This window comes from Eremothecium gossypii, chromosome VI (assembly GCF_000091025.4).
Source record: "Eremothecium gossypii ATCC 10895 chromosome VI, complete sequence".
Lineage (NCBI taxonomy): Eukaryota > Fungi > Ascomycota > Saccharomycetes > Saccharomycetales > Saccharomycetaceae > Eremothecium > Eremothecium gossypii.
Window position 1 is genome coordinate 1,018,821 of NC_005787.5, and position 23,551 is coordinate 1,042,371.

The 23,551-nt window shown below is 49.3% G+C and overlaps 11 protein-coding genes and 2 non-coding genes across 13 annotated transcripts; 7 read left to right on the forward strand and 6 right to left on the reverse strand.

The window, feature by feature from the left end:
- Positions 1–336: 336 nt before the first annotated feature.
- AGOS_AFR322C (spermine transporter) lies at positions 337–2,115 on the reverse strand (the record flags this gene model as incomplete). Its single annotated transcript, NM_211224.1, has 1 exon — positions 337–2,115. The coding sequence occupies one exon, from the start codon at positions 2,113–2,115 to the stop codon at positions 337–339; it is 1,779 nt and encodes a 592-aa protein (NP_985869.1).
- Positions 2,116–2,637: 522 nt separating this feature from the next.
- On the forward strand, positions 2,638–4,824 carry CBF2 (Cbf2p; the record flags this gene model as incomplete). Its single annotated transcript, NM_211225.1, has 1 exon — positions 2,638–4,824. One exon carries the CDS (start codon positions 2,638–2,640, stop codon positions 4,822–4,824), a length of 2,187 nt encoding a protein of 728 aa, NP_985870.1.
- A 197-nt stretch (positions 4,825–5,021) lies between these two features.
- On the forward strand, positions 5,022–6,362 carry AGOS_AFR324W (AFR324Wp; the record flags this gene model as incomplete). Its single annotated transcript, NM_211226.1, has 1 exon — positions 5,022–6,362. One exon carries the CDS (start codon positions 5,022–5,024, stop codon positions 6,360–6,362), a length of 1,341 nt encoding a protein of 446 aa, NP_985871.1.
- Positions 6,363–6,800: 438 nt separating this feature from the next.
- BTN2 (Btn2p) lies at positions 6,801–7,691 on the forward strand (the record flags this gene model as incomplete). The annotated part of the gene is made up of 1 exon (NM_211227.1): positions 6,801–7,691. The coding sequence occupies one exon, from the start codon at positions 6,801–6,803 to the stop codon at positions 7,689–7,691; it is 891 nt and encodes a 296-aa protein (NP_985872.1).
- Positions 7,692–8,236: 545 nt separating this feature from the next.
- Positions 8,237–12,166, forward strand: AGOS_AFR326W (AFR326Wp; the record flags this gene model as incomplete). The annotated part of the gene is made up of 1 exon (NM_211228.2): positions 8,237–12,166. The coding sequence occupies one exon, from the start codon at positions 8,237–8,239 to the stop codon at positions 12,164–12,166; it is 3,930 nt and encodes a 1,309-aa protein (NP_985873.2).
- Positions 12,167–12,472: 306 nt separating this feature from the next.
- AGOS_t0154 lies at positions 12,473–12,545 on the forward strand. Its single transcript has one exon. It is a non-coding gene; the product is annotated as a tRNA-Ala (tRNA).
- Positions 12,546–12,654: 109 nt separating this feature from the next.
- On the reverse strand, positions 12,655–14,343 carry SNU66 (U4/U6-U5 snRNP complex subunit SNU66; the record flags this gene model as incomplete). The annotated part of the gene is made up of 1 exon (NM_211229.1): positions 12,655–14,343. The coding sequence occupies one exon, from the start codon at positions 14,341–14,343 to the stop codon at positions 12,655–12,657; it is 1,689 nt and encodes a 562-aa protein (NP_985874.1).
- A 330-nt stretch (positions 14,344–14,673) lies between these two features.
- NOP58 (RNA-processing protein NOP58) lies at positions 14,674–16,215 on the reverse strand (the record flags this gene model as incomplete). The annotated part of the gene is made up of 1 exon (NM_211230.2): positions 14,674–16,215. One exon carries the CDS (start codon positions 16,213–16,215, stop codon positions 14,674–14,676), a length of 1,542 nt encoding a protein of 513 aa, NP_985875.2.
- Positions 16,216–16,529: 314 nt separating this feature from the next.
- DGK1 (diacylglycerol kinase) lies at positions 16,530–17,483 on the reverse strand (the record flags this gene model as incomplete). Its single annotated transcript, NM_211231.1, has 1 exon — positions 16,530–17,483. One exon carries the CDS (start codon positions 17,481–17,483, stop codon positions 16,530–16,532), a length of 954 nt encoding a protein of 317 aa, NP_985876.1.
- Positions 17,484–17,865: 382 nt separating this feature from the next.
- RPL20B (60S ribosomal protein eL20) lies at positions 17,866–18,448 on the reverse strand (the record flags this gene model as incomplete). The annotated part of the gene is made up of 2 exons (NM_211232.3): positions 17,866–18,380; position 18,448. Coding segments are annotated over 2 exons (516 nt in total).
- Positions 18,449–19,174: 726 nt separating this feature from the next.
- On the reverse strand, positions 19,175–21,070 carry PAC11 (dynein intermediate chain; the record flags this gene model as incomplete). Its single annotated transcript, NM_211233.1, has 1 exon — positions 19,175–21,070. The coding sequence occupies one exon, from the start codon at positions 21,068–21,070 to the stop codon at positions 19,175–19,177; it is 1,896 nt and encodes a 631-aa protein (NP_985878.1).
- A 198-nt stretch (positions 21,071–21,268) lies between these two features.
- Positions 21,269–22,069, forward strand: SLD5 (DNA replication protein SLD5; the record flags this gene model as incomplete). Its single annotated transcript, NM_211234.2, has 1 exon — positions 21,269–22,069. One exon carries the CDS (start codon positions 21,269–21,271, stop codon positions 22,067–22,069), a length of 801 nt encoding a protein of 266 aa, NP_985879.2.
- A 225-nt stretch (positions 22,070–22,294) lies between these two features.
- Positions 22,295–22,368, forward strand: AGOS_AgSNR58F1. The gene has a single exon (NR_149403.1). It is a non-coding gene; the product is annotated as an AgSNR58 (small nuclear RNA).
- The last annotated feature ends 1,183 nt before the right edge of the window (positions 22,369–23,551 follow it).

Here is a 23,551-nt window from a genome sequence, read left to right on the forward strand (position 1 = left end):
TAAACCCTAGAGTGAGATGAATCGACGACCCTGTATCTGAGAAGCTTTAAAATGTCTTTTACATGCAGCTTACCTTTTTTCAACGACATCATCTTATCCGGGTAATAGAGAATCATGTGTCGGAGTCTAAAACGTACCTAAATTTATTAGAAAATGTACAGCGAGCATCTTCAATTACACGTCGGCTTACAAAATATTATTAAAAGTATAGAAAAATTATTAGGTATTTGCTTGCCAACTAGCATGTAAACTTTGAGGGCGTATCATAAACGCACTAAACCAACGATTAATTTTATCTGCAGGAAAATATTTGTATCACTAAAGCACTTACTTTTTTTATTCAATACCTGAATAATTATGCTTGCTTAATCTGCGGCGTAAGGCGGCTCCATAGCGATCGAACGCAAACGGTAGCGCAATTAATGCAGTAGCCACAAATGCTAAAAGCCACGAGGCCCATTGCAAACCCAGGCGGTGGTACATCTGACGTGTGAATAGCGGGAATGCCGCACCACCTGCCGAGCGCAGGAAAACCTTGGCAGCCAGTGCACTAGATGCATAGAGCGCATATGTGTCAATAATGTAGTTGTTCAGGGAATAGTAAACCATAACCATTCCGTAACCAAATGCCAGCCCGGAAGAAGCAGGGCCCACCCATATAATGTGTTTATAGGAGGTAGCGCCCAGAATCCACAACGCAATAGCCGAGAATGGGGCACCAATCATAGCACCCAGTAAGCGGTCTTCTGGAACACATGGACGACGAGCAGCCAATTCTCTGTACTTCTTTTCGCACCAATATGTTGTGGCCAAGGCAAGAGACGCGCCTATGATAATTGGAAGAAACATCAACCCGATCTTATCATCCTTGTAGCCGTAGAGCTCGCTGAATATGACAGGATAAGCACAGAAGAAAGCGTACAGGAGCGAGTATATCAAGCACACATAAAAGCACATCAGGTCAAGAACGGGCTCTGTGAATATGAAATACAGCGGTCTCAGTAGACAAGTCTGCACCATGGCCGACAGGGAGAGTCCCTGTGCCTCCTGTTCTGTCATTATATTCTGGTTGCCTGTTAGTTTCCTCAGCTTCTCTGCGCGCCGTTTCAAAATAATTGGCGCATATGTTTCGGGCACCAGTGCGACTAACAGCCAAACAGCTCCGGCTAACGCCATGTTGACCCAAAAGATAAGGTCAAGCCTCTCTGTGCGGACAGCGATGAATCCGTTTATAAGTGGCGCAAATACCGGACCTCCATATGGTGCAAATGCAAAGAACGCGATGGTCAACCCACGCAGGTCGGCTGGAAACATATCGGCGAGAGAGCCGCCGACTAGGCATAGTCCAGACGACGACAGGACGCCGCAAATAAACCTGCAAACCAAAAGCGTCTGGATGTTGGGAGCCACCGCACATGGAATATTAAATACCACGTAAAGGAATAGAGATGTGAAGTACGTTATCCGCCGGCCGTACAGGTCTGACAGAGGCGCCCAAACCAGCTGTCCAACACCGTAGCCCAGAACCACCAGGGAACAGGACAATATTGCAACTTCGGTTGAGACATCATATTTTCTGGTGATGAGCCACATGCCAGCGGTTACGCACGCAGAGCCGTAGGCCACAGCTACGACAAGAAGAGACAGTAGCAGCGTATACGCCCACCGCCGCCTCAAGGACCAGTTGTGTGGGTTTTCTGGGTCCCCGATCACAAACGTCACTAGCTCGATATCCTCATCCAGTTCTTGCCCCCCGGTTTCCCCCTTGTCATTCTCGGGCTCGGTACCACTTCCCCCTCTCGGTACCGCAGACCCCGTTCTCCCCAATGAAACAAGCGTCGCAATCTTCACCAGGCCTGTGGGAGTCTCCAGTGTGTACTCTTCTGGGAAAATTACGCCCGCCGATGTGCTGGGCGCGTTCACATCCGGAATTGGTTTCTCTGATGACAGACCCATCTCTTGTAGTGACTTCACCGTCTCAGTTGGCACCAATCGCAGCGACCCGCCGCCGCGCCCATCTTGTTGCTGCGCCTGCGGCACGTACGACTGCGGCAGAAACTTCCCGTTTGAGGCGTCGGAAGCATACGAGTTGATTGATTCGTGCACGGACTCCATCTCTAGTCGCGCATCATCGGTATAGAGTGCTCTGCGCTATATATTGTCCCTTATATATTCGCAGAGAGGTGTTTGGCCTTGTTGTCCCTTGGTTCTGTAGCTGTCCAAGTCTGTGGGTCCACTACCGTATTTCCCTCGGGATCCGCGCATTGAAAGGAATAAGCGTGATATCTGGCGCCGTTCGGTACGAGTGAGCGGACATCTTCTATAACATCTCAGAAAACTGCCATAAACCCAATGACCATCTGGATACGGTAATGCCGCATTCGGAACCGCCGCTTGCCGCTGCGCCCGCTGTTTCAGATAATGGCATCGGTCCACTTCACGATCCTCGAGAACGGACCCTTGGCAGATTAGTTAATACGTCGCCTCCGACGACCAGGTTTTGACTTCCCGGAAAATCTACCCTCGGTAGGTTCCTCAGTCGTCTAGTTGATCCGAGATCAGTTGATGGAATATCACTCAGCTGAGGGCTGTCAAACGAATTCAGTTACCAGATCTGGATTCCAACGGTTATAGAATATGGAACTGCAGTTGGACAGGGCTTTCAGTCGGTTTTCCTCTAGAGACGTGCACCGCTACAAATCATACGTTAAACAATACCTCGAATGGTGTCGAGAAAGGGGCCTAGACGTCGAATCGTGCAGCGCGGCGGAGCTCTGGGGTAGTGCGCGGCGGTTGCACTGGTTTTTGCAGTCGAAATGGGGCTCGGGCATTGAGAGCGTCGCGGAAATGAAATCGGTGGTGAACTGCATACAGCTGCTGGGAAGGGAGCTGGCGACAGGCGCGCAGTTGGATAAGGCGTATATCGATAATGTGGTGCGGCTGCACGAGTGCACTTCGGTGCTGCATGAAAACGGCGCGCTGCGGGGGCAGTTCGAGAAAATCTGCGTGAACGTGTGGAACGTGAGGACGCCCTCACTCAAGGAAAAGTACTTCAAGACGTGTCTGGACAAGGTCAAGTGGCTACTGGACTACCAGCTTAACTACTACACAAATGCGGCTCTGGACGAGAGAAAGACATGGGTGCTCAAGGACTTTGAGGTGGCCGAGGAGGCGGTCCTGGTGGTGCGGAGGCGGTGGGCCGTGTTGCCGCAGCCGCACCCGCTCTTCTGCCCGCTCTTCACGTTGGCGGTGTACCTGCACCTGCGGTTCTACGGCGTCAAGAAGCAGTATCGAGGAGACGGCTTTCCGGACTTGTCTCGTCCAGACCTGTGGGAAGAGCTGCCCATAATTAGGGGGAAGTCGTTGACGAAGTTCCCGCGGGTGGAAACGCTAGGAAACTATTATCCTGCCGTTTTCCAGTATTGTCAGCTGCCCTACAAGAAGCGGTTGTACTTCCAAGGTCGGCTGGAGGAGCCGGTGTTTCCAGCCATGAACGACGACGCGTCTGGGCTGGATGAGCAGTACTTCGTGAAAGGCGTGGGACGCGATTTTATTCTCGGAATGAACAGATACAGGCTGCAAGACAAATTCCCGTCGATCGAAATACCCGATGATCCAGTCTTGTATGAGCTATTTCCTGATTTGGACAGATTCGAGACTGAACAAACAGCGCGGCCTTTTGTACAGATGATGATACTTCTTCGAAAGGTGATGTTCCGCTCGTTGCCAGTTTTGTACTCGTGCTTCCCGGAGCACGACCTCTTCCAAGACCCCATATTCAAAAAGCCACAATTCATCGCCTACCTCAACGCCGCCGATTCTTTGTGTGATGTGAGCGTCCCGCTGCACTTACTGGTGGAGCCGCCTTCTACAACGCATGCTACAGCCTCCGCGGCCCCAGCAGTGACCCAAACGTCCGCTCCCGCGGCGCCCAACGGATCCGTGGCACCAGTGCAGCAGGCTGCCAACCCTCCTGACGCAGACCTGCGCAAAGACACGCTGCAGTTCGTGAAGGACCAGACACTCTCAAACTTCACAATACTGATTCAACTACTCTCGAAGCTCTTCGAGAAAGTTGAAACCCGCAAGTCCAACAAACTCATGATCCGGTCGGAGCTTGACGCCCTCCACTCAACGTTGAAACGCAAGATCAGTTCGCTGGACGCGCTACCCGCGGCCCCGCACGACGACGAGCGGCCCACCAAGAAGCATAAGTCCTCCTCTCCCCAGGACATTTCTAACCTGTCCGACCTCGATGACCAAAGCGCAGGCGACGACGAGCCCGACGACGTCGAGGAGCTTCAGCAGCTCGTCCAGCAGCTCGTCCAGCGCCAGGTCACGCAGGCCTCACAATATATACTCGATAAGGTTCGCAGCGATATCCGTGACATCATCCGCGAAGAGCTTGCCTCGCTCGGGCGCGCCTACCCATCACCAGCCGCGGACCCGAAGCCTGCCCCCGCAGAACCCCCGTCCCATAAAGGCCCGCCTGTCTTCCGCCTGCAGTCTGACCTTGCCACTATCGAGGAGATTATCCTGGAGTGGTTCACCCCAAATCCGTCCTTTGACGGCGAATGCGTACACTCTATGAATAAAAAGTATGGGAAGGCTTGGAGGACTAACTCTGGACAAGAGCCCATCTACAAATCCCGGAAGGTCATCGTGGAATTCTACATACACCTGGTGAATGATCTCGGGATAGATCGCCACGATGCAGTCGACCACTGTGAACGGCTAAAGGCCTCCCAGACTCCCCTAGAGTTCAGTCAGTGGTTAAAGACTTACAAGCAGACGCACGGTAACTGCTTTCCGAATATCACTTAGTACGTACGACATGAGGCGCTTCTTCACATGCCTAACTTTGGTTCCTGTTGTTTACCAGTAAGATCAACCTCCTATGTTCTTGAATCATAGTCGTTCGACATCGAAAGCATAGGTTAAGTTGGGCTTGGTATCGATCAATCAGCGGAAGCTGTTATCAAACCGCTGTTGCCTTAACGACATCAACTGATCAAAACGAGATGATACCGATTGTGCGGGTGATACTGCAGGCACTGACCATGCTGCAGCTGTGCCTCTGCCACATTTCGCTATTTCCACTGGCAGAGGAAATGGAAGAAGACTTTCTGGCAAAAGCAGAGGCTGGTGAGTGGGTTGATTTGCACGTATTCGACGGACAGTGGCCCAAGAGGCCTGAGCACGTGACCGAGAAGGAGCGCACGATTGCGGACGGGGAGATCCCCCAATATGTGCTGGACCACTGCCCGTTGGTACATCTGTATAGCGAGGAAATCTATATGCCTTCCGATGTGAAAGAATTTGTGCAGCACGTCAGGGTCGAAGACAAGCGGGGCAACGAAGTCCGGAGAGGGCCGCTGGACATCGCTACCAGTTTTGCCGGGCTAGCTGGGGAGGACACCAGTGATCTTTACCTGACTGCACTAGAGGACTTCAGCCAGAATCCCAACTGGCTCCTTGGGTACGCTCCAGACTATGGCACAGGTCGTATTTCCAATGGCCCATCCGTGTTGATTGTGGTCGACAAGGGTAATGGATGGGTAGATGCTTTCTGGTTTTACTTTTATCCCTTCAACCTTGGTCCGTTTATCATGGGTGCTGGGCCGTGGGGAAACCACGTCGGCGACTGGGAGCACTCGCTCGTGCGCTTTTTGAACGGCAAACCGCAGTATCTTTGGATGAGCGCCCACGGCAGCGGCAGCGGATACGTCTACGATGCTGTGGAGAAGAAAGATCATTGGAGGGTCGTTGATGGTGAACTGCAGCGCACGGTGCTGAAGAGGCCGCTAATATTCAGCTCGCGAGGTACGCACGCAAATTATGCCTCTATTGGACAGCATGCACACGACGTGCCATTTTTCTTTAGCCCGCTCAGTGACTTCACCGACAGGGGCCCACTGTGGGATCCGTCCATGAATTTCTATGCTTATACATTTGATGGTACAACGGTCACCCCATATAGCAAGCGGGAACGCGAACTGGGTACCGATTGGCTTTATTACAATGGGAGATGGGGCGACAAGCAACTCATTTGGTCAGACAAGCGTCAACACTGGTGTCTGCTACAATGGAGATATATAGATGGGCCTTATGGTCCCCTCAAGAAGAACCTCCAGCGCACGGGGCTCTGTCAAAGGGGCAGGTGGTGGACTTTCCATCAGGGATGTCCTATCCGCCGGATGATAAAACGCGGCCAAGGATTGGATGCCGAACGGAATGATCTTGTGGGAGACAACTGTGGCATTGCACTTTACAAGATCAGACCTAAGTGGTTAAGAGCGCTTCTTCGGCTGATTACTTGGCAGGGGCTGTTCTGTACCTTTATGGATTACTTCACTGGCTGAATGATCTTAATTTACGTTGTCAGTCCATGGTTTTTCAGTTGCATAACTATGGGAATTCTTCATGCTTCTCGATTCGACTTCCGTAGCCTTCGTTCTATAACGATCTCGAAGGACGTGGTAACCGTCTCAGTATGTCATAACGTTACTAAGCTATTGAGCACATGACCGTGTTTTTTAAGCATTGCTTTTTTTGGGTGATTCTCGAAAATTCGGATGATTTCTGGAATAGCTTCATTCTACGTCGTTTTCTGTGGCGCCATTTAAACAATGTGTGAATACGCCTGCTCGCTACTTACCGTCAATCTCGGTACTAGACGCGAAGCAATATAAAAGAACATTAATTCCTAGAGCAGTTACAGGGTTTCCCTTTTGCTTCTCACACCGCTACAGGTATTGACATCAGCTCACTGCTAATATTCCCTTTCACAGAAACTACAAATGTTCGTGTTCAGTGGTTCGCCATGCATTTTTGAATCGTTCACTCCTATCTGCAACGAGATGCAGAACTGCTCGTACCCTTCTTCCAGACGCCTTTACAAGCGGCCGATGGGGCGGTTAAACTACTCTGTGGAAGAACAAGATGATAAGTTTATTATCTCATTACGGAAAGATGTTCCTGAGGAGTTGTTATATCGTGCAGTTGAAGAACGCGTCAACGCATATAAAGAACGCGCTCCGCGATATAGTCTTGTAACAGACTTCTTTGGTAACCAATACTGCGTTCAAAATCATGTAGACCAGCAACAGCTGCTATGTGAGGCGATGAGAAACATCGACATGAACGAGTTGGGTAGCCATTTGGCTCAGATGACTTTCCATGATTACCAGGTTACGTTATCAGCTGATGGCCACACATTGGTTGTCGAGAGCGCAGACGATAATGTTCATAAGGAGTTTGAATTGCAAACTGAGTTCGAAGACGTTGCAATTGAAAACTTTGAGATGGCGCGTGAAAATACAGCCATCGTCAAAATTGCTCTCAAAAAGCCACTTCCTAGGCCTCAGAAGAGAGTATGTACGTCGATCCCAGTAATGTGGCATAATACCAAGTCTAGAAAGAATAGCCAAAAATTGGAGTCCGGTGACGCATTGGATGGTACAACATCAGATGTGCCCAGAGAGGCTATAGGAGAAAATCAGCATGAACTAAGAGTTAACGGTAATGGTTTGAACGCAAAATCACAGTCTGTGAATAGGAAGTTCACTGGTAAGGCCACTACAGAAATGCATGTCACTATCGAAGACTTAGAAGATGAAGAGTTTCTCAGATGGGAGAGGTCTTTGGGCCAGGCGCCCAAGGGACATGCAATTATAGAAGATGCTGCATAAATGATTCGAATGAAATAGATAATATGTACTATATACATTAAATGCCCGGCATGCGCATAATAATTTGATAAATGTTTTCTAAAAAAAACTTTTCTTTGAAGCCACCTTCCCTTTGAGACGAGCTGCTATTTCGTGTTGCCTTGGTCACACCTACTCGCATTACACCTTCAGATATGGTTCAACATGTCCTTCAGTAATATATATTGTTTCGTCACAGCCGCATTCTTAGTGCACAAATCGCTCTAATAATACACTAAATCTTATAATTAATAAAGTCCTGCCATCGTTATTGAGCCATATCACTTTCAACATAGTTTGGCACGCCTTTTGTCCAGTATCCCCTTTCATAAGCCTTGAAAGCCCAGGTTCAATTAAGAAACTTCATGCTACTTTCAAAAGCCGAAGAAACGCTAGTAACAAAAGTTTATCTTCATGGTTGATGAAAGCACATTATATTTAACCCGATGAATTATTAGAATAGCTAGAAATAATCACCGACTACCTTTTAAATTTTATTCTAATCCAAGACAGTTTGCGCTGTGCATATGAAGAACAGGTCTTTACGAGCTAACGGCGCGTCTATTGGAGGCAAAAACAACATAAGTGATATAGAAGAGTACAATAGTAATGCTACCATAATACGTGACCTCACATTTAAAGTTGGAGCCGGTGAGATTGTGTTGGTAGTTGGTGATAAATCGTCCCAATTTTTACGGAATTTGGCTGACGGTAATAGTGCAATAAGCCCTGAAAACAAGTTAGTATTTAAAAATTATGAATATTTGAAATTTGCAGAAAGATGCACCGGAGAGATAATATATAGCAATGCGGAGGATAACCATATGAAACAGTTAACAGTCCAAGAGACTATTGATTTTGCTGTAAATTGCAATGTCGACGTCGCAAAAGAGGATAAAATACTTCTCCGGGACACACTACTCAGCGCATTCAAATTGAGCGAAGTCAGGCACACTTTAGTGGCGGATGAGAACTCCTCAAAACTTTCTGTGGGTGAACGAAGAAGACTATCCATCATTGAAGCCTTTCTAGGAAATGCGTCCTTATATTTATGGGATAATTGCACGAATGGATTGGACTCTATGACTGCGATGGACATTATACAAGGATTAAAATTGATGGCTCGGGTTACAAAAACAGTGAACTTATTCGGGTGTACCCAGGCCAACGGCATCTTGTTGGGCCAGGTCGACAAAGTTTTGGTCTTGATAGGGGACTACCAGGTATTTTATGGCTCTTACCAAGATTGCATATTGTTTTTTGAAAGTCTTTATTTCCCGAAAGACCCAAACCTACTGGATAGTGAATACTTCAGTGCGGTTATTTATGGTTCCATCCAGAGCCCGTTAATTAAGACAGATTCTGACTTTCATAGGCAGTGGATTCATTCTTCATACTACAGGAAAGTAAATGATGAATCACAGATAAAATACTCAAAAAAAACTATAGATCTGAAAGACCTGAAGAGTCTTCAACCGGTATCTGCACTGCGCCAAGTCATATATTGTGTTCTCCGTTCGTGGAATATGTTTCGTTCAGATAAATTTGCTACGGGCCTCCAGGTGACGACAGCGTTTCTGAGATCTTTAACACTCGGTGCACTATTTCTCGATTTACCGACTACTGCTGTGGGTTCACAGGCAAGAGAACGCTTAATCTTTTACATCCTTCTCATGTGTATGTTCTCTGGAATAACAACTGTTCCACTGATATTCGACCGGAGACCAGTGATCATGAAGCAAATCCAAATGCAATTTTACAGGCCATGGACAGACTCCTTAGCCAATACTACGTTATCCCTTTCCGTAAACCTTATTTTGGTAACCATATCCTCAAGCGTCCTCTATACAATGGTGGACTTTCAACGTAGTTTGTTGAGGTTTTCGGTCTTTATTTTAATTGCGATAACCAGCGACTGTATCATACATTTGATGTTCTTAACAATTGCCAATATCTCCCCAAATTCAGCGCTTGCAAACGGATTAAGTGGAATATTGTTGATTTCAGCATCAGTTACCGGTTCGTTGGGAATTCCATTGAAGCAGATGAACAGATGGTTTAAAGTTCTTTCACTAATAAACCCGATCAGGTACGCAGGCGAAACATTTTTAACCAATGAATTATTCAATGTTTCCCTAGAATGCGCAGATATGCTGGTTCCAGGAGGTGCTGCGTATCAAAATGTGGCAGGTTCGTTCAGAACGTGTGTATGGCCCGGAGCTGAACCAGAATCCTCGGTGATAAATGGTACAAAATACCTAAGTGCTCAATTCGCATTCTCACATGCACACTTCTGGAAAAATTACGGTATCTTACAGGCCTTTTCCATATTTTTCTTTATTGCTTCGTTATTGAGCGCCGAATACATCATGCCACTATTCTGTACCAAGTACGCCCCACGAATATGTTGGCCAAGAGAAAAATATGAAAATTGTCATCCTGCCCGAATCAAGTTGCGCAAGGAAGTAGTCATCGATAATGACTCGCATTCTACTTTCTGTAGCGATCGATTCATCGAAAAGGCGTATGCCGTAGCGCCCTCCTCCTCATGTGGTACAAGAGAATTCTCTTACGGAAATGAGCTATATCATAGCATCATATCATGGAGTAACCTATCTTATCAGGTAAATGGTAAGATGTTACTTCAAAATATTAGCGGCTATATTGGACCTGGCTTGTGCTTAGTCCTCGGCGAATCCAGTTCTGGAAAATCTGCATTGTTGAACGTTTTGGCACGCAGGGAAGCTAGTGGCATCACTGGGAATTTAATGCTCGCCGGAAGGCCTATTAAAGACTATCCAAATTACCATAACGAAGTGGGATATGTTCCCCAGGTGGATGCTCATTTCGGCTCATTGAAAGTTATCGAAGCGTTAGAATTTTCGGCAAATATAAGAGGCCAAAGAGATAAGGAACATATAACAGAGGTCCTTTCAATGTTGAATTTATCAGGTCAGAGGTATGTCGATGAACTATGTTTGCAGGAGAAAAGGATACTCTCTATAGGGGCCGAGTTGGCTTCAAAACCAGCTGTTGCGTTATTCGTTGATGAGCCCTCTATGGGCATGGATTCTGAGGCAGCCATTGCCATGATTGAACGTTTAAACAGGTTGGCTGATGAAGGACAGACAATATTATGTTCTATAAGTCAGCCAAGTAAATCTATCTTTCATTATTTTGATAACTTGATAGTGTTGGATAAGAATGGCCAGTGCGTTTACTTTGGGTCTACTGAGGGTGCGATTTCATACTTCACAAAACATTCAGCAATCCAATACGATGAGAGAAAACACAACCCTTCTGACCTCATCCTCAGCATAATCAGGTCAAACTTAAAGGATAGAACTTGGGCGGAAAATTGGCAATGCACAAAGGAGTACGCTGCGGCAGAAGCAACTCGAATTGAATTAGAAAGAAAGTCTTTCGGGGCATGGGCGTCAGATCAACGCCATCTGGACTCTTTCCTAACGTGGCCCACTTGCTTTTGCGCAACATTAAAGAGGCAGTTCATACTTATAGCTAGGGACAAAAGCTATTTGACATCTCGAATTATACTCAGTCTGACTACAGGCTTATACCTTGCCGGTAGCCTTTGGAATACTGGGAATAGCGGAAGTGCATTGGATACCACTATTTTTTCTGTATTCGTATTCCTTGCTATGTCGCTGCCACTGGCACAACAGATTCAGACAAAGGCAGCGACCGTGATGAAGGCCTACATCACCAGAGAAATGAAGTCACACACAGTTGGATGGTCAACATTGATGGCAGCCCAATTTCTTGCGGAAATTCCGCTCCTTCTCTCATGCTGTGTGCTGTTTTATTTTTGCATCTATTGCACTATGGGAACTAGCGTCAATCCAGCCGTGATGGACGCGTTTTTCGTGAATTGTCTAGTATTTGGGCTATATTGCCTTTCAATAGGGCTTGCAACACTGTTCGTTGGACTAAAAGTTTATCATTCAACTGCATTACTCAGCCTTGTTTCCAGTTTGCTACTAGCAGTGTGTGGTATATTGCAACCCAATTTGAAAGTCACCCCGATCTGGCGCACCATATACCAGATGTCTCCATTGACATATTTTGCGGATACATTCACCAGTTTGCTACTCTATGATAAGCACATCCTCTGCTCGCAGGACGATTTAATATCTGTATCTCGCCCCGATGGTCAGTCTTGCAGTGAGTACTTCGGCACATTTATTCAGGAGTTCGGAGGAAAGATAGTTGACCATGCTGATAAAAACATGTGCGCATACTGCTCTTCTGACGAGATCAGCAACTTTTTGAGTTTGCGTGATATGTCATACAACCATATTTGGCGCAATGTTGCGATCTGTTCCGCATTTGTGGCGCTTAACTTTGCCGCGATGATATGCAGATTCCATCTCTTCAATGCACCATTAAGCCTAGCGAATATACCAGGTAGACTTCAAGCGGTTTTTAAGCATAAATAGAGTTCTGTTAAGTATGACAGGATCAGTCCTTTCAGAAAACTAGTACTCATTCTTAATACAACACAATGCCAGCTTCTTGAAGTCGCGAAATGACCTAGGCGCAAACCTACCCTAAATTAGCCTTTGAATGAAATGTAGTGTAGTCCAAAACATTAGCATTATCCTACTCTATGGGTTTCAGGTACGATTACACAACTATCCTCTGTATAGCTTCTTGTCTTCCCTACCCTACTGTCCTAGACTCCTAGATATCGTGACTATTTATCTAGGTATATAGTCACAGGTATACAAGACAAAACAATGTATGGGCGTGTGGCGTAGTTGGTAGCGCGCTCCCTTAGCATGGGAGAGGTCATCGGTTCGATTCCGGTCTCGTCCAAATTTTTAATGTTTTTATGATTCATATTGACACTGGTAAGTATTCTCAATTGCAGTCATCAAACATTATGCAGTGTTATATATATTGGTAGTAGGTGGATACTAAGCTATCACTCCCTGGAATGTTGATCACGTCGGCGATGACTGGCGAGCTTTCGACTTGCTCTGGCACCACTCCATGCCTGAGATATCTTTTTAAATGCCTCTTTAGCATTCAGAGGCCTGCCACTATTGTCCTTATATGTGAGGGTTACATTTGGATTGTACCCAGCAACACGTTCACGCTGGAAGGGGGCTGCCGCACGCATGATCTCATCCTCTTTGTATTGATCCAACCGCTTCTGATCTTCTTGTGATAGAGATCCCGCACTAGCAAACTGAGAATCAATGCGCTCGCCAACTTCTCGAGCTGCTATCCGTTGTTGTATCCGCAGCAGTTCCTGTTTCTTCTGGTCCACAGAAGTTCTTGAGGTACTTGCATCAGAAAACAGGTTCTTTTCCTTTAGGTATTGCAGCGTCGACCCAAGGCCTGCATAGAAGTTTGGTGTATTATTATCCCCATCCTTAGACTCAGATGCCAATTTTAGTACGGAAGATGCCTTGGCTGGTGTATTTGGTATATTATGAGCTTCCGCAGCTGGTGTGGCTGCCGCCCGTGAGGTGGACTCGTTTCCTAAAATGTCATCCTTGAGAGAATCGAGAAATAGATCAGTCTCGTCTATAACCACACCGTTACGTAGTAAATCAACAGTACGCGTGCGCTGCTTACGTTCAGCTCTCTCTTCGTATGCTTCTTCGACAAGTTTTTCAATCGACCGCTCCTTTGTTACTTTGCTTATACTCAGGTTGGAGTAGAAATGTTCGTCCTCATTTTCCATTAGTTCGTCCTCATCGACCAACTGTACTTTGACAGGTGCAGCAGAGCGGTCCTTCTTTCTAATCATAGATGAATTCTGAGGTTTCCTGCGTTTCTTGATTTTAATTGGTTCATAATCTCCAGCGGCTTCGGCGATCTCTTCGTCTTGTTGCAGATCCAACTTCCGCTTTCCATCAAGCGATTCTATCTTATCTGACATTTTAGTTCCATCGTCTAATAATACAGAACCAGTCGATATCTTGAATGAACCATGATCAGAATAAGTCCGCAACCCATCATCTGCGTATTTTGCGATCTTTGAAGGATCGTTCAATGCACTTTTGTTCAACTTTCTCTCTCTATTCAGTTGTCGCAGTTCCATATTCATTTTAACTTCCTCGTCATGCCTGATGGCTTCATTTTCCAATAAAACTTCCTCACCTTCATCAAGAACGCTGGTCTCTTTGAGGGTCATAACGACATCTTTGCCTGGTGCAAGCACAGAAGAGGTGTGCGAGACACGGAACTCTTGCAGTTGTTCCTGTGCATCTTCATCGTACATCGGGCGCACCGTGGTATTTCGGGTTCGTTTGGTGCTTATATTTTCCAGCCAGTCGTCCTCATCCTCATCATCCAGGTTAAGAAGTGGTTTGGTGCGCCGTTCGCTAATTCGTTTCTTCAACTGTAACACACGGCGGTCAATGAATTGACTATTATCGTCATATGTGGCCCCTGTTACAGTTCCCTCGCCGCGTGTCTTGTCCAAAATAGGAACAGCTATCTCCTCTATTTGCTGTACGATGCCTTCTCTATCTACCTCAGCTTGCTTGTGTTCGGGTTTCAGTGGATCAGTCCTAACTAGGTTTGGAGTGATCAATGGCAGACCCAGCTTGCGCCGAATTTCATTCGTTTCCTCGATAGACAGAACAACTTCTTCTGCCATTTGTATCTATCTTGAAACAAGTTATGATATTCTTTAACTTTAGATGCTTTGGAGGGTTGGTTATTTGCAAAAGATTTTCGTGAGTTTAGGTACTAGCTTAAGAGAGAAGCTGATGCTCATCGCAAAGGCAACCAGCTCCAACAAAAAGGTAACTACATGTGGCTAGCGTTGGGGACCTGAAAGGCCATCTACCAAATGGATATATAGGAAGACTAGTTGTTCCAACAACAGTTTGCTTTTTGCTGAAATATATTGTACGGAAACTATTTTACAGTGTGAAGGTATATGAGGGAGTTCATGCAATTAATAACAGTAGCGTGGCCGGATAACTCATTTCTTTTCCTTCTTTTCCTTCTTCTCCTTCTTCTCTTTCTTCTCCTTCTTCTCTTTCTTCTCCTTCTTCTCTTTCTTCTCCTTCTTCTCCTTCTTCTCCTTCTTCGACTTCTTGGAGTCCTCTTCCTCGGCGTCTTCTTCTCTCTTTCTCTTCTTGTCCTTCTTGTCCTTCTTTACCTTCTTCTCCTCTTCCTCTTCGTCGTCAGAGTCAGCAGGTGTAGAGTCAGCAGGAGCAGTGGCAGCATCCGCATCCGCGTTGTAAGCACGAGCTTCCGAGATTTCGATCTTCTTCGCGTCGCGAGAGACCTTTGGTGTAGTTCTTAGATCTCTGCCCTCCAGCTGGGATAGTCTACTCTCAACCTTAGCTCTGGCCTCCAAACCAATGTCACCAGAGTCATCTCTATCCTCAGCCAATGCGTCGTACCGCAGGGAAACAGCAGCCTTGGCTGCCAACACTCTAGCGATTTTACCCTTGTTTTTGCCAGTGGCCTGACCGACCAAGGAGGCGTGGTATAGGAGACCGTATTTTGGTGTATCGTGCTTCGTCTTTAGCGCTCTGAACAATGCCTTCTCCGCGCCCAAGATTTGAATGGTGGATGCAGGCGCCTTGGCAAGAGACACAAGGGAACCCGCGTGAGCAATCAATCTAGCGCCCACAAGCTCACCAACCAGTTGGGTCAAATTTGGTGCGATGGCCTTCATTCTGGACGACAGGTAGTTAGAGAGCTGCTCTCTGTATGCGGCAAACTCTACAATCTGTTCCGCAAGACTCTTGATGTTGTCCAAGTCCACCTGAGTGATCTCGGTACCCATAGAAACTTCAGCAGCGGACTTGACACGCTCTTCAATCTCCTCGGGCAAGATCTCCGACATATCAGTCTCGGCAGCGTTGGATCTGACACCCATGGTCAAGATAATTCTAGCAAATGCGACAGAATCAGTCACAATCTTGGCCAACTCTGGGAAGTGCCACCCGTACCACTCCTTGCATCTCATGGCGTAGGTGTTCAACTCCTTGTCCAGGTCATCAAGAAGAGCAATTGCCTGAATGATCATCACATCCACCTTGTCAGCCGAAAACTTCAACTTGTGACGGCCGATGGAGTGGGCCAAACCTAGCGACATCTTAGACAGATCGCCATCCGTCATACCTGGCAACAATTCAGGAAGATACTCCTTCACCGCACGGTAGATGTCAAGAGTCACTGCATCGCATACAACGTTGAAGTTCAACCCCAGCTTGTTGATCGCGTTGGCAAGCTTGGTCTCCGACACAACCAAGGTCGACTTTTTATCCGACTTAGCCTCGGCCAAAAGCTTCTCAAGCTGAGAAGAGACCTTACCCTCGATCACAGAGTTTGCCTCCTCCAAAGCATTTGCTGCAGAGGCAAACTTCGAGAAGGCGGCCACCTTGAACTGCTTTAGCACATTTTCAGAGCTCTTTAGGTCTTGCACTAGACTGGAAGACTTGTAAATCTTTTTGTCAGAGGCCTTCAACAAGGCATAACCAGCAGCGGTTTCAGTTAACACGTAGGCCATAGTGATCAGATGGTCTCGACGAACGCACTAGCAAGCAGAATTGCTGGAGTAATACTCTTACTATAACTATAACTTGGTACGCAAAATTTTCGATGAGCTCTACAAAAATTTTTCAGCAATTAAAAGAAACGACACACCCAGACAATATATCACATGATTATCACGTGTGTGCTTATAGACATTTCGCATCCCGCTCTCCGGCAGTCATGTGGCATATCATGCACAGCCCATAGCCTACAAGTAACGCTATATATCAGATGGGGGTGCCATGACTAGTGGCTAGCCACAGGGGCAATTTTCCTATATAATATATATTACCTCTGGGAGAAGGCAATGATGGTATGCATGAATATAGCCGACAACACGGGAATAGTGAAGTTGTCGTCCCAATTGAAGAGGTCAATTCCTTCGCTTAGGGATGCGACGAAGCCCCCTAGAAGCGATAACTGAACCAGAGACAGTCTGCTCGTCTCAGGATTCCACATTATTTCACCGGGATGGTTAACATGACTGTATGCAGGCACAAAGTAACCATAAAACACAGCACATGAGATAACTCCAACCACAAATGCGGCCAGCGACCCTGCCAGCGACTTGTTCCTCGAGATCCTAGGTGTCAAGTGTCCGTACAGGCGGCCAACCGTGGACGCAGCAGTGTCGCACCAGCTGAGCAGGAACAGCGACACCAGCGCAACGTCTTTCGAGAAGAAGCTGAATGCAAAGATCAGGCCTAATAAGTACCAGAGGACGCCGTTGTATGTGTGTACCTCTTTTTTACGCATCAGAAGGCCTGTTACTTGGCAGTATAGTGTGTTGAACGCCGGCCAGTGCAGCCGGATGACGTCGAGCAGAAGCACATGGACAAACCCCACAATCAACGGCAATCTCACATTGCGGTAGTCCACATCACGCACATAGAGAGCCAGGGTGAAAAACCCGATCGACGAGTGGAAGACCTTGCGCGGTACCTCGTGCTTTGTAATGAAGTCCCCGAACCACTCCTGTGACTTCAGATGGATCTCCGTCACCGGCAGATGCACGTCGCTGCCACGTTCCATCAGCAACTGTCGCAACCGCTGCCACGTTGTACTTCCTCCGCTTGCCCTGGCACCTATTGTCGTAGCCGCCTCGGCGGGTGTCCCCTCCACCGGCGTGCTGCAACCGCTGTGCTTCGAGCTGGACTCCGACTCGCTGTAATCATTTGAGTATCTGCGCGCGCCGGTCACGAATGCTGATTCCGCCGTCTGTAGCTCTTCTTCATTAGCCATTTCCGATGCAAATGTGAACCGAGAATCACCGAAAGTACTAGCTAGTGCTTGACTGCGATTGGCAATAGCTATCTGTGTGCCACTGGCCTGCGCCTCTAGTATTATAAACAATTCGTTCTACGGGATACGGCGTGGGAACCGGAACTCTTAAAAACTATTACCCGGCCGAGGTGCTACCTCTAGCGACAGACGTCTGACGCATTATCCGGGCTACAACAGTCAGATCAGGGCGAGAGGCGCTGTGCTGTGACCGACGAGTCGCTAGTAGGGTCTTTATATGATGAACACATATCTTTGTTTTAGTAAGAGAACACAATCTACATAAAATTGGTACAGGTTGAAAAGTTGTGATAATATTAAATGCCCCTCAATATTTTCCAGCTTAGTAGAAGGTGGTTGGTCTCTTGTAAGCAAAGATCTTGTCGGACTTCTGGATTCTGTGTGGCAATGGGAACTTCAAGTCCTTGGTCAAGAACTGCTTGACGTATGGTCTCTTGACGTCGGCAGTCTTCTCCAACTCCACGACCTTCAAGATGTGGATAGATCTAAATCTGGCTCTGTGTCTGGCAGCCATGTCCTGGTACAAGGACTCGACGGCACCGACTCTGGTGACGTCTCTGATCTCCTTGTACATGTTGTGGGTACCAGATCTGGAGTCGTATCTGACCCAGACACCGAAGTTCTTCACCTTGGTTGGGTGAGCCTCGCTGATGACGTTGATGGAGACGACCTCACCGGAGGCCTTCTTGACCTTGTGCAACTTCTGCAAGAAGTACCAGTAACGCGACTTGGCCACAACCTCGTTTGGAGCAAACACTCTCATTCTGAACAACTTTGGTTCAGGAACAGACTCGGTTGGCAAACGACGGCCGATAACTTGGTATTCCTTGAAAGCCACTGTAGCGTTGTTAGTATTCTATTCACAGCTGCGCGCCGGATTGAACCGTGGTGGGGCATTGCTTACAGATGCACCAATATGGAAGCCAGCATGGCTGCGTTAACAGAGCATCTTGCTTGGTGCTGGCATTCCCGGTCTTAGCACATCGAAGGTCACGGAGTGCGGCCCTATCTTGTGCAGTCTAGCTGCCGCCACGCACTGCATCAATCGTTCGTCGCATATACGCCATTTAACACTCACTTTTTGTTGATTGGTCTGGTACTTACCCGTTACTTGCGTGGGAGCTAAATGCTTATGAGTTCGAGAAATTATTTTGCAAGAGTGCTTGCGGCGCGGCCTTCCACGGGCTCCCGCCTGGCCGGTGAGAATTCTCCCTGCACGGGCGGACGGCCTGGGGAGCGCGTGGGAGCTGCGCGCGCGCGACAGCGGGGCCCCGTGCGGGCTGGGCGTAGCGCGCGCGCGGCTCTGCCTAGCGTCTCTGCCTAGCCGAACAGCGCGCGCGAAACGCCGCAGAGGAAGCGCAAGGAAGGGCCACCCGCAATGCAGACAGGGCAGAGTCCCCGTTCCCGTGCGCCATGGTGGGAACAGGTAGACGCAGCAAGGCCACTGGCCCTGAGCCCCGCCCATCTTACTAAGTGATGAATATAGTACAGTTCATCATTATGTGTATGGGTTGTGTAATGTATGGGTGTATAGTCTCAACATGGTGACAGGATTGCCGATTACTTCAGCGGACAAATATATAGGAGAACGCACGGAAGACGATCTATAAAGGGAAATAAGGTGAAAGCCATTATGAAAATATGCAGTAACACTCGATAGTATTCTGGTCACCGCCGAGTAACACAAACCATTTTTCCTGTTGCTTTATTAACTTGAAGTATGAGAACATGTGCAACTCATGCTTTGTTTGCGTAGCGGAAATGGAGAACACCCTTTTAGGGAAGTTTTGAATGGACCAGCGAATGTTCCCTAGGTGCGTATGAGTCGAAATAAGATTGACCTCGTATATGTGGAAGTCTAATGCAGTGAGCAAAGCAATATAGTGTACGCCGTTGTCCTCAGATAAGGTAGCCCACTCACAAGATATTACCGGACTGTCGACGTCAATGACAAAGATGCGCTCGTTGTTAGGAACGTCCCACAGGATGCACTTCCAGTCCATCCCGCTGGAGACCATTAGGCCTGGCAAGCCATCGCATGGAAAGAGGCGCGTGATGGAGCCAGAATGAAAGAGCGGCTCCTGGTGGCGTTCCGAGTCGTCGTCATCGGCCTCATCCTCATGCTCGCGTGAGCTGTAGACAGGTTCTCGGTCTGCGCGCGTGTCTGGAATGAATCCGTTGTTATCCAGCGAGACCTTGATGTTGCGGCGGCCCTCCCCTTTCTCAATTACAATCTTGTAGATTCCGCCGTCTTCGCAGCCAAGATATATGCTGCTGGGATCATTGTGAAATGTGCAGATAGCTTTGATGGTGATCTCATCATAGAGCGACAGCCGGGAAAGCTGGTTTAGGAACTTGTGGTTACCGTACTGCTCCTTAAGTATGAGCTCAGATCTAGAGAGCGGCAGTACTCGGACCGCATTCCAACTTGTAGGGTCCAAGACCGGCTTGAGGTCGATGAGGTTCAGCTCGTGGATCATACCGTCCGTGCTGGCGGTCAGCACCTTCGACTCGCGCACATGGTGCTGCCACAGTGCAAAGATGGGCCAATTGTGGTAGTTGCGCGACAAAACATTGCGGTCTAGCTTTGGCTTCGACGGGGATTTGCTGTTGGTTTTCGATGCAACCGCGCGCAGCTCATAAAGAATGGTCTTGCCATTGTACGACGTAAGGAGCATCGTCAAAATTTTGGACTCCTTGATCAAAATAAACTCTCCGCGGATCAGCGTCTGCCCTTGAAAGTGGATCGTGTCCACGATCTCCCCGGTTTCAAAGTTGATCACGTAGCACACCGTCTGACTGTTGTATTGGTGCGCCTTGGACTCCAGCTGCACCAGCGCCAGCACAAACCCCTCGTGGTAGTCCAGAGACACAACCATCGGAATCGTATTCGGCACTACATCCAGCACAAGTTCGTGCGAGTACACAAAGTGCTCGTTGTCTTCCAATTGATATGTATTGACAAGACTACGCTTGTTTTCTAGCGCCTCCAGCAGCGCAAACGTCATGGTCTCCAGCGACACACTCTGGCCGGTCACGATCAGCGGCTTCAGCCGCACCGGCTCCTCCTCCTCTGTCGTCGCGATCGAGCTATCCCCTTCCTCCAGGTTCGACTCTCCTGACGACCCGTCCTGTGTTGCCTCCTCCTCGAACGGCCGAAACTCCTCCTGTGCCGCGTCCACAGCCTCCGTCTGCACCGCCTTCTCGTACGTAATCGCGCTCACTTTCTGTAACTCCCCCAGTAACTGCCCCTCCAGCTCTGTTTGCTCCACAGTCTCATCTGTCTGTATCGCCACGCTCGCCATGTCCACGCGGCAGGACCCTGACGACTGCGCCAGACGCCCTGCGGTCGGCACCCGTTCGATCCCACGCAGCAGATGTGATACAAACCCATTCCCGCTCTTTTTCGGCCCAATCGCTGTAGCTGGTGTCGTCGGGGCAGCCCCCGAGGATGGTAGCGGCCGTCGCTCCCGCAGCTGTTGCAGCTTGCGCTTCATCTCATCGAGATGCTGTAACCTATCGTCCATCGTAACCTGACCGCTTCACCACTTGCCGTTGAGCCCGTCAAACCGCCACTGGCTCGCCTCGCACTGTCGGTCGCTGTCGGGGAGCGTAACTTCTACAAAGTCGCCATTTAATCCTGGTCATGTCGCACCACCTCCCACTCAAAACCCGGATATCACGCCGCGCGCGAGCAGAGGCACGAAAAGAGGTACAAACCGTCAATGGACATCAACATCGATGATATTCTAGCGGACCTGGACCGGGATACTACAGCTGTTGGCAGTACGCCCGCGCCCGCGGGCGACGACACGACTCGTCTGGACGACAGCGCGGCGACCGTCGCCGCAGACTACTCTACGTTGGTGACACACTGGTGCAATGAGCGCGTCGCGCCAGAACTACTGCCGTACCCCCACACCCTGATGGCCCGCGTGCTGGCCCGCCTTGCCGCGCAGATCGAGCACCTTGAGACGCTTTCGACAGGCGTGCTGGAGCAGACGCTCGACCGCTCGGCCAAGCTCCCGCTCCTGTGCATGGAGGCTGAGTTGGAGCGCCTGAAGTTCGTGGTCCGCAGCCTGTTGCGCTGCCGCCTGGGCAAGATCGACCGCTTCGGCCTCTACCTCCGCCAGCTCGACGCGCGCAGCCCGGGAGCGCTCCAGACGCTGCTCTCGGCGCAGGAGCGCGTTTACTACGAGCGGCACTCCGCCATTCTGCTCAAGCTGTTCAACAATGCGATCCTGCGCCACATGCCGGCGGAAATGCAGGCCGTCGACGACACCGAAGGCTCCGTCAGCATGATCGACGAGCCCGAGTGGGCCCGCTTTGTCTTTCTCTATGTGCGCGAGCCCGCGCCGGACGCCCCGGACCCGCTGCTGGCTGTTGACGACCACGGCCAGCCGTGCTACTCCGTCAACATCCCCGAGCTGGGCGAGGTCGTGGACCTGGCCGTCGGCGGCATCTATATCATGCGCTACAACGTCATAAAGGACCTCCTGATGGACGGCAAGGTCGTCCTCATTTGAGCTTCGCTTTCTTCGCTCGAGCCCTAATGCAACTGTATATATTCTTACCTAATCACATAATCACATCCTGCACACTTTTCACCGTGCTCCTGGCAAATTTGATCAAGAACAACTCAGTATCACTGTGCGTCTCGCAGCGGGCTCAGCGGACGCCGGCCGCCTTGTCTGGCGACAAGGCCCCGGTGTCAGCGTGCTGTCGCAGGCGGACTTGCGACGTTTCGCTACCCTAATGATGATACACACACTTATTAGACGTTAGACTTCTGATACCAAAGGAAGAGAAACGTATAGCTATCTGATAGGGAGGCGTTGCGCTTGACTGGCATCGTAGACCATATACTTCTCAATACTGTGATGCAAGCGATAACCGCACAGTCGGATGACCACGCATCACGATGGCCTGGGCGTGTTCGCACCGAAGTCCGCGTCATCTCGGCCGCCACAACAGCACTGCAGTCTCCTGCCCGAGGAGTGCCTCGAGGGCATGCCCGCTCTGGCGATAATGCTCATCTACGAGACCGGATTCCGGATTGCCAACCACTAATGCAAGTATGTGTGTAGCATCACGTACACAAACGCCCGCGGTAACCTAGTGTTGCCGCCATCCTCGTCTGCCAATGCCACCGCGCTAGATACGTTGCGCCGTGCCCTTGGCGCGGAGCCCGATATTGCGGGCGGGCGTGAGCGCCCCGTAACTTGCTCTTACAAATTACGTGCGGACACCGATTTTACCGACATCACTGCTCTTGGCGTCCCGGGATCAATGATCAACCAACCTGCACTTTGCGTCGATTTGTCGCTGTGACCTACGCGCCCGCCTTCAGAGCCTTCGATATCGGCGACTCAATGGCGATGACCTTGTCCTTATCGCTGATCTTTTCAACCACCATGTAACTCGCCCGCACGTCCGCTTCAAGGCCGCTGCTGGTGTATGCGTCCGCGAACCCGTCGAGCGACCCGTGTCGCTTGCCGCAAAGATACAAGAGGACTATGCGGCAGACACGAGTATAGGCACATATCTGGATGCATCTGGGCTCTCTTTTTCTGCGGATGAATGTGCTGATATCAAGGCTATCGCGGATATCCGGTGCGGCACTGAACTCTACAGCACCGATGGAGAACTCTCCAATCCATCACTTATGGCGAGGTATGGCTTTCGGGTATTGCATGACGTCGTGCATTTGCCCCGGAGGCTCGCTGATTGTGTAACAGGAGGTCAAGGCTCGTGTCGCGACTACGCTGGTGGCAGCAGGCCAGTATGATCTCTCCTGCAGGGTGACTATTGCTCGAGACGACTGCGAATCGTGGCACGATGCAATATACACCGATAACACCGGGGAGCCATCGCCCGAGCTGTGAATGCTCGCGAGCTGCTTTCAGGTGCGGGGGGCAGCTGACGTATGGTGCGGCGCCGCCCGCCAACCGCGGCCTACGTGTGGAACCGACGTAATGCAAGCGGAGGGCGGCATCTGCGGGCGCTGG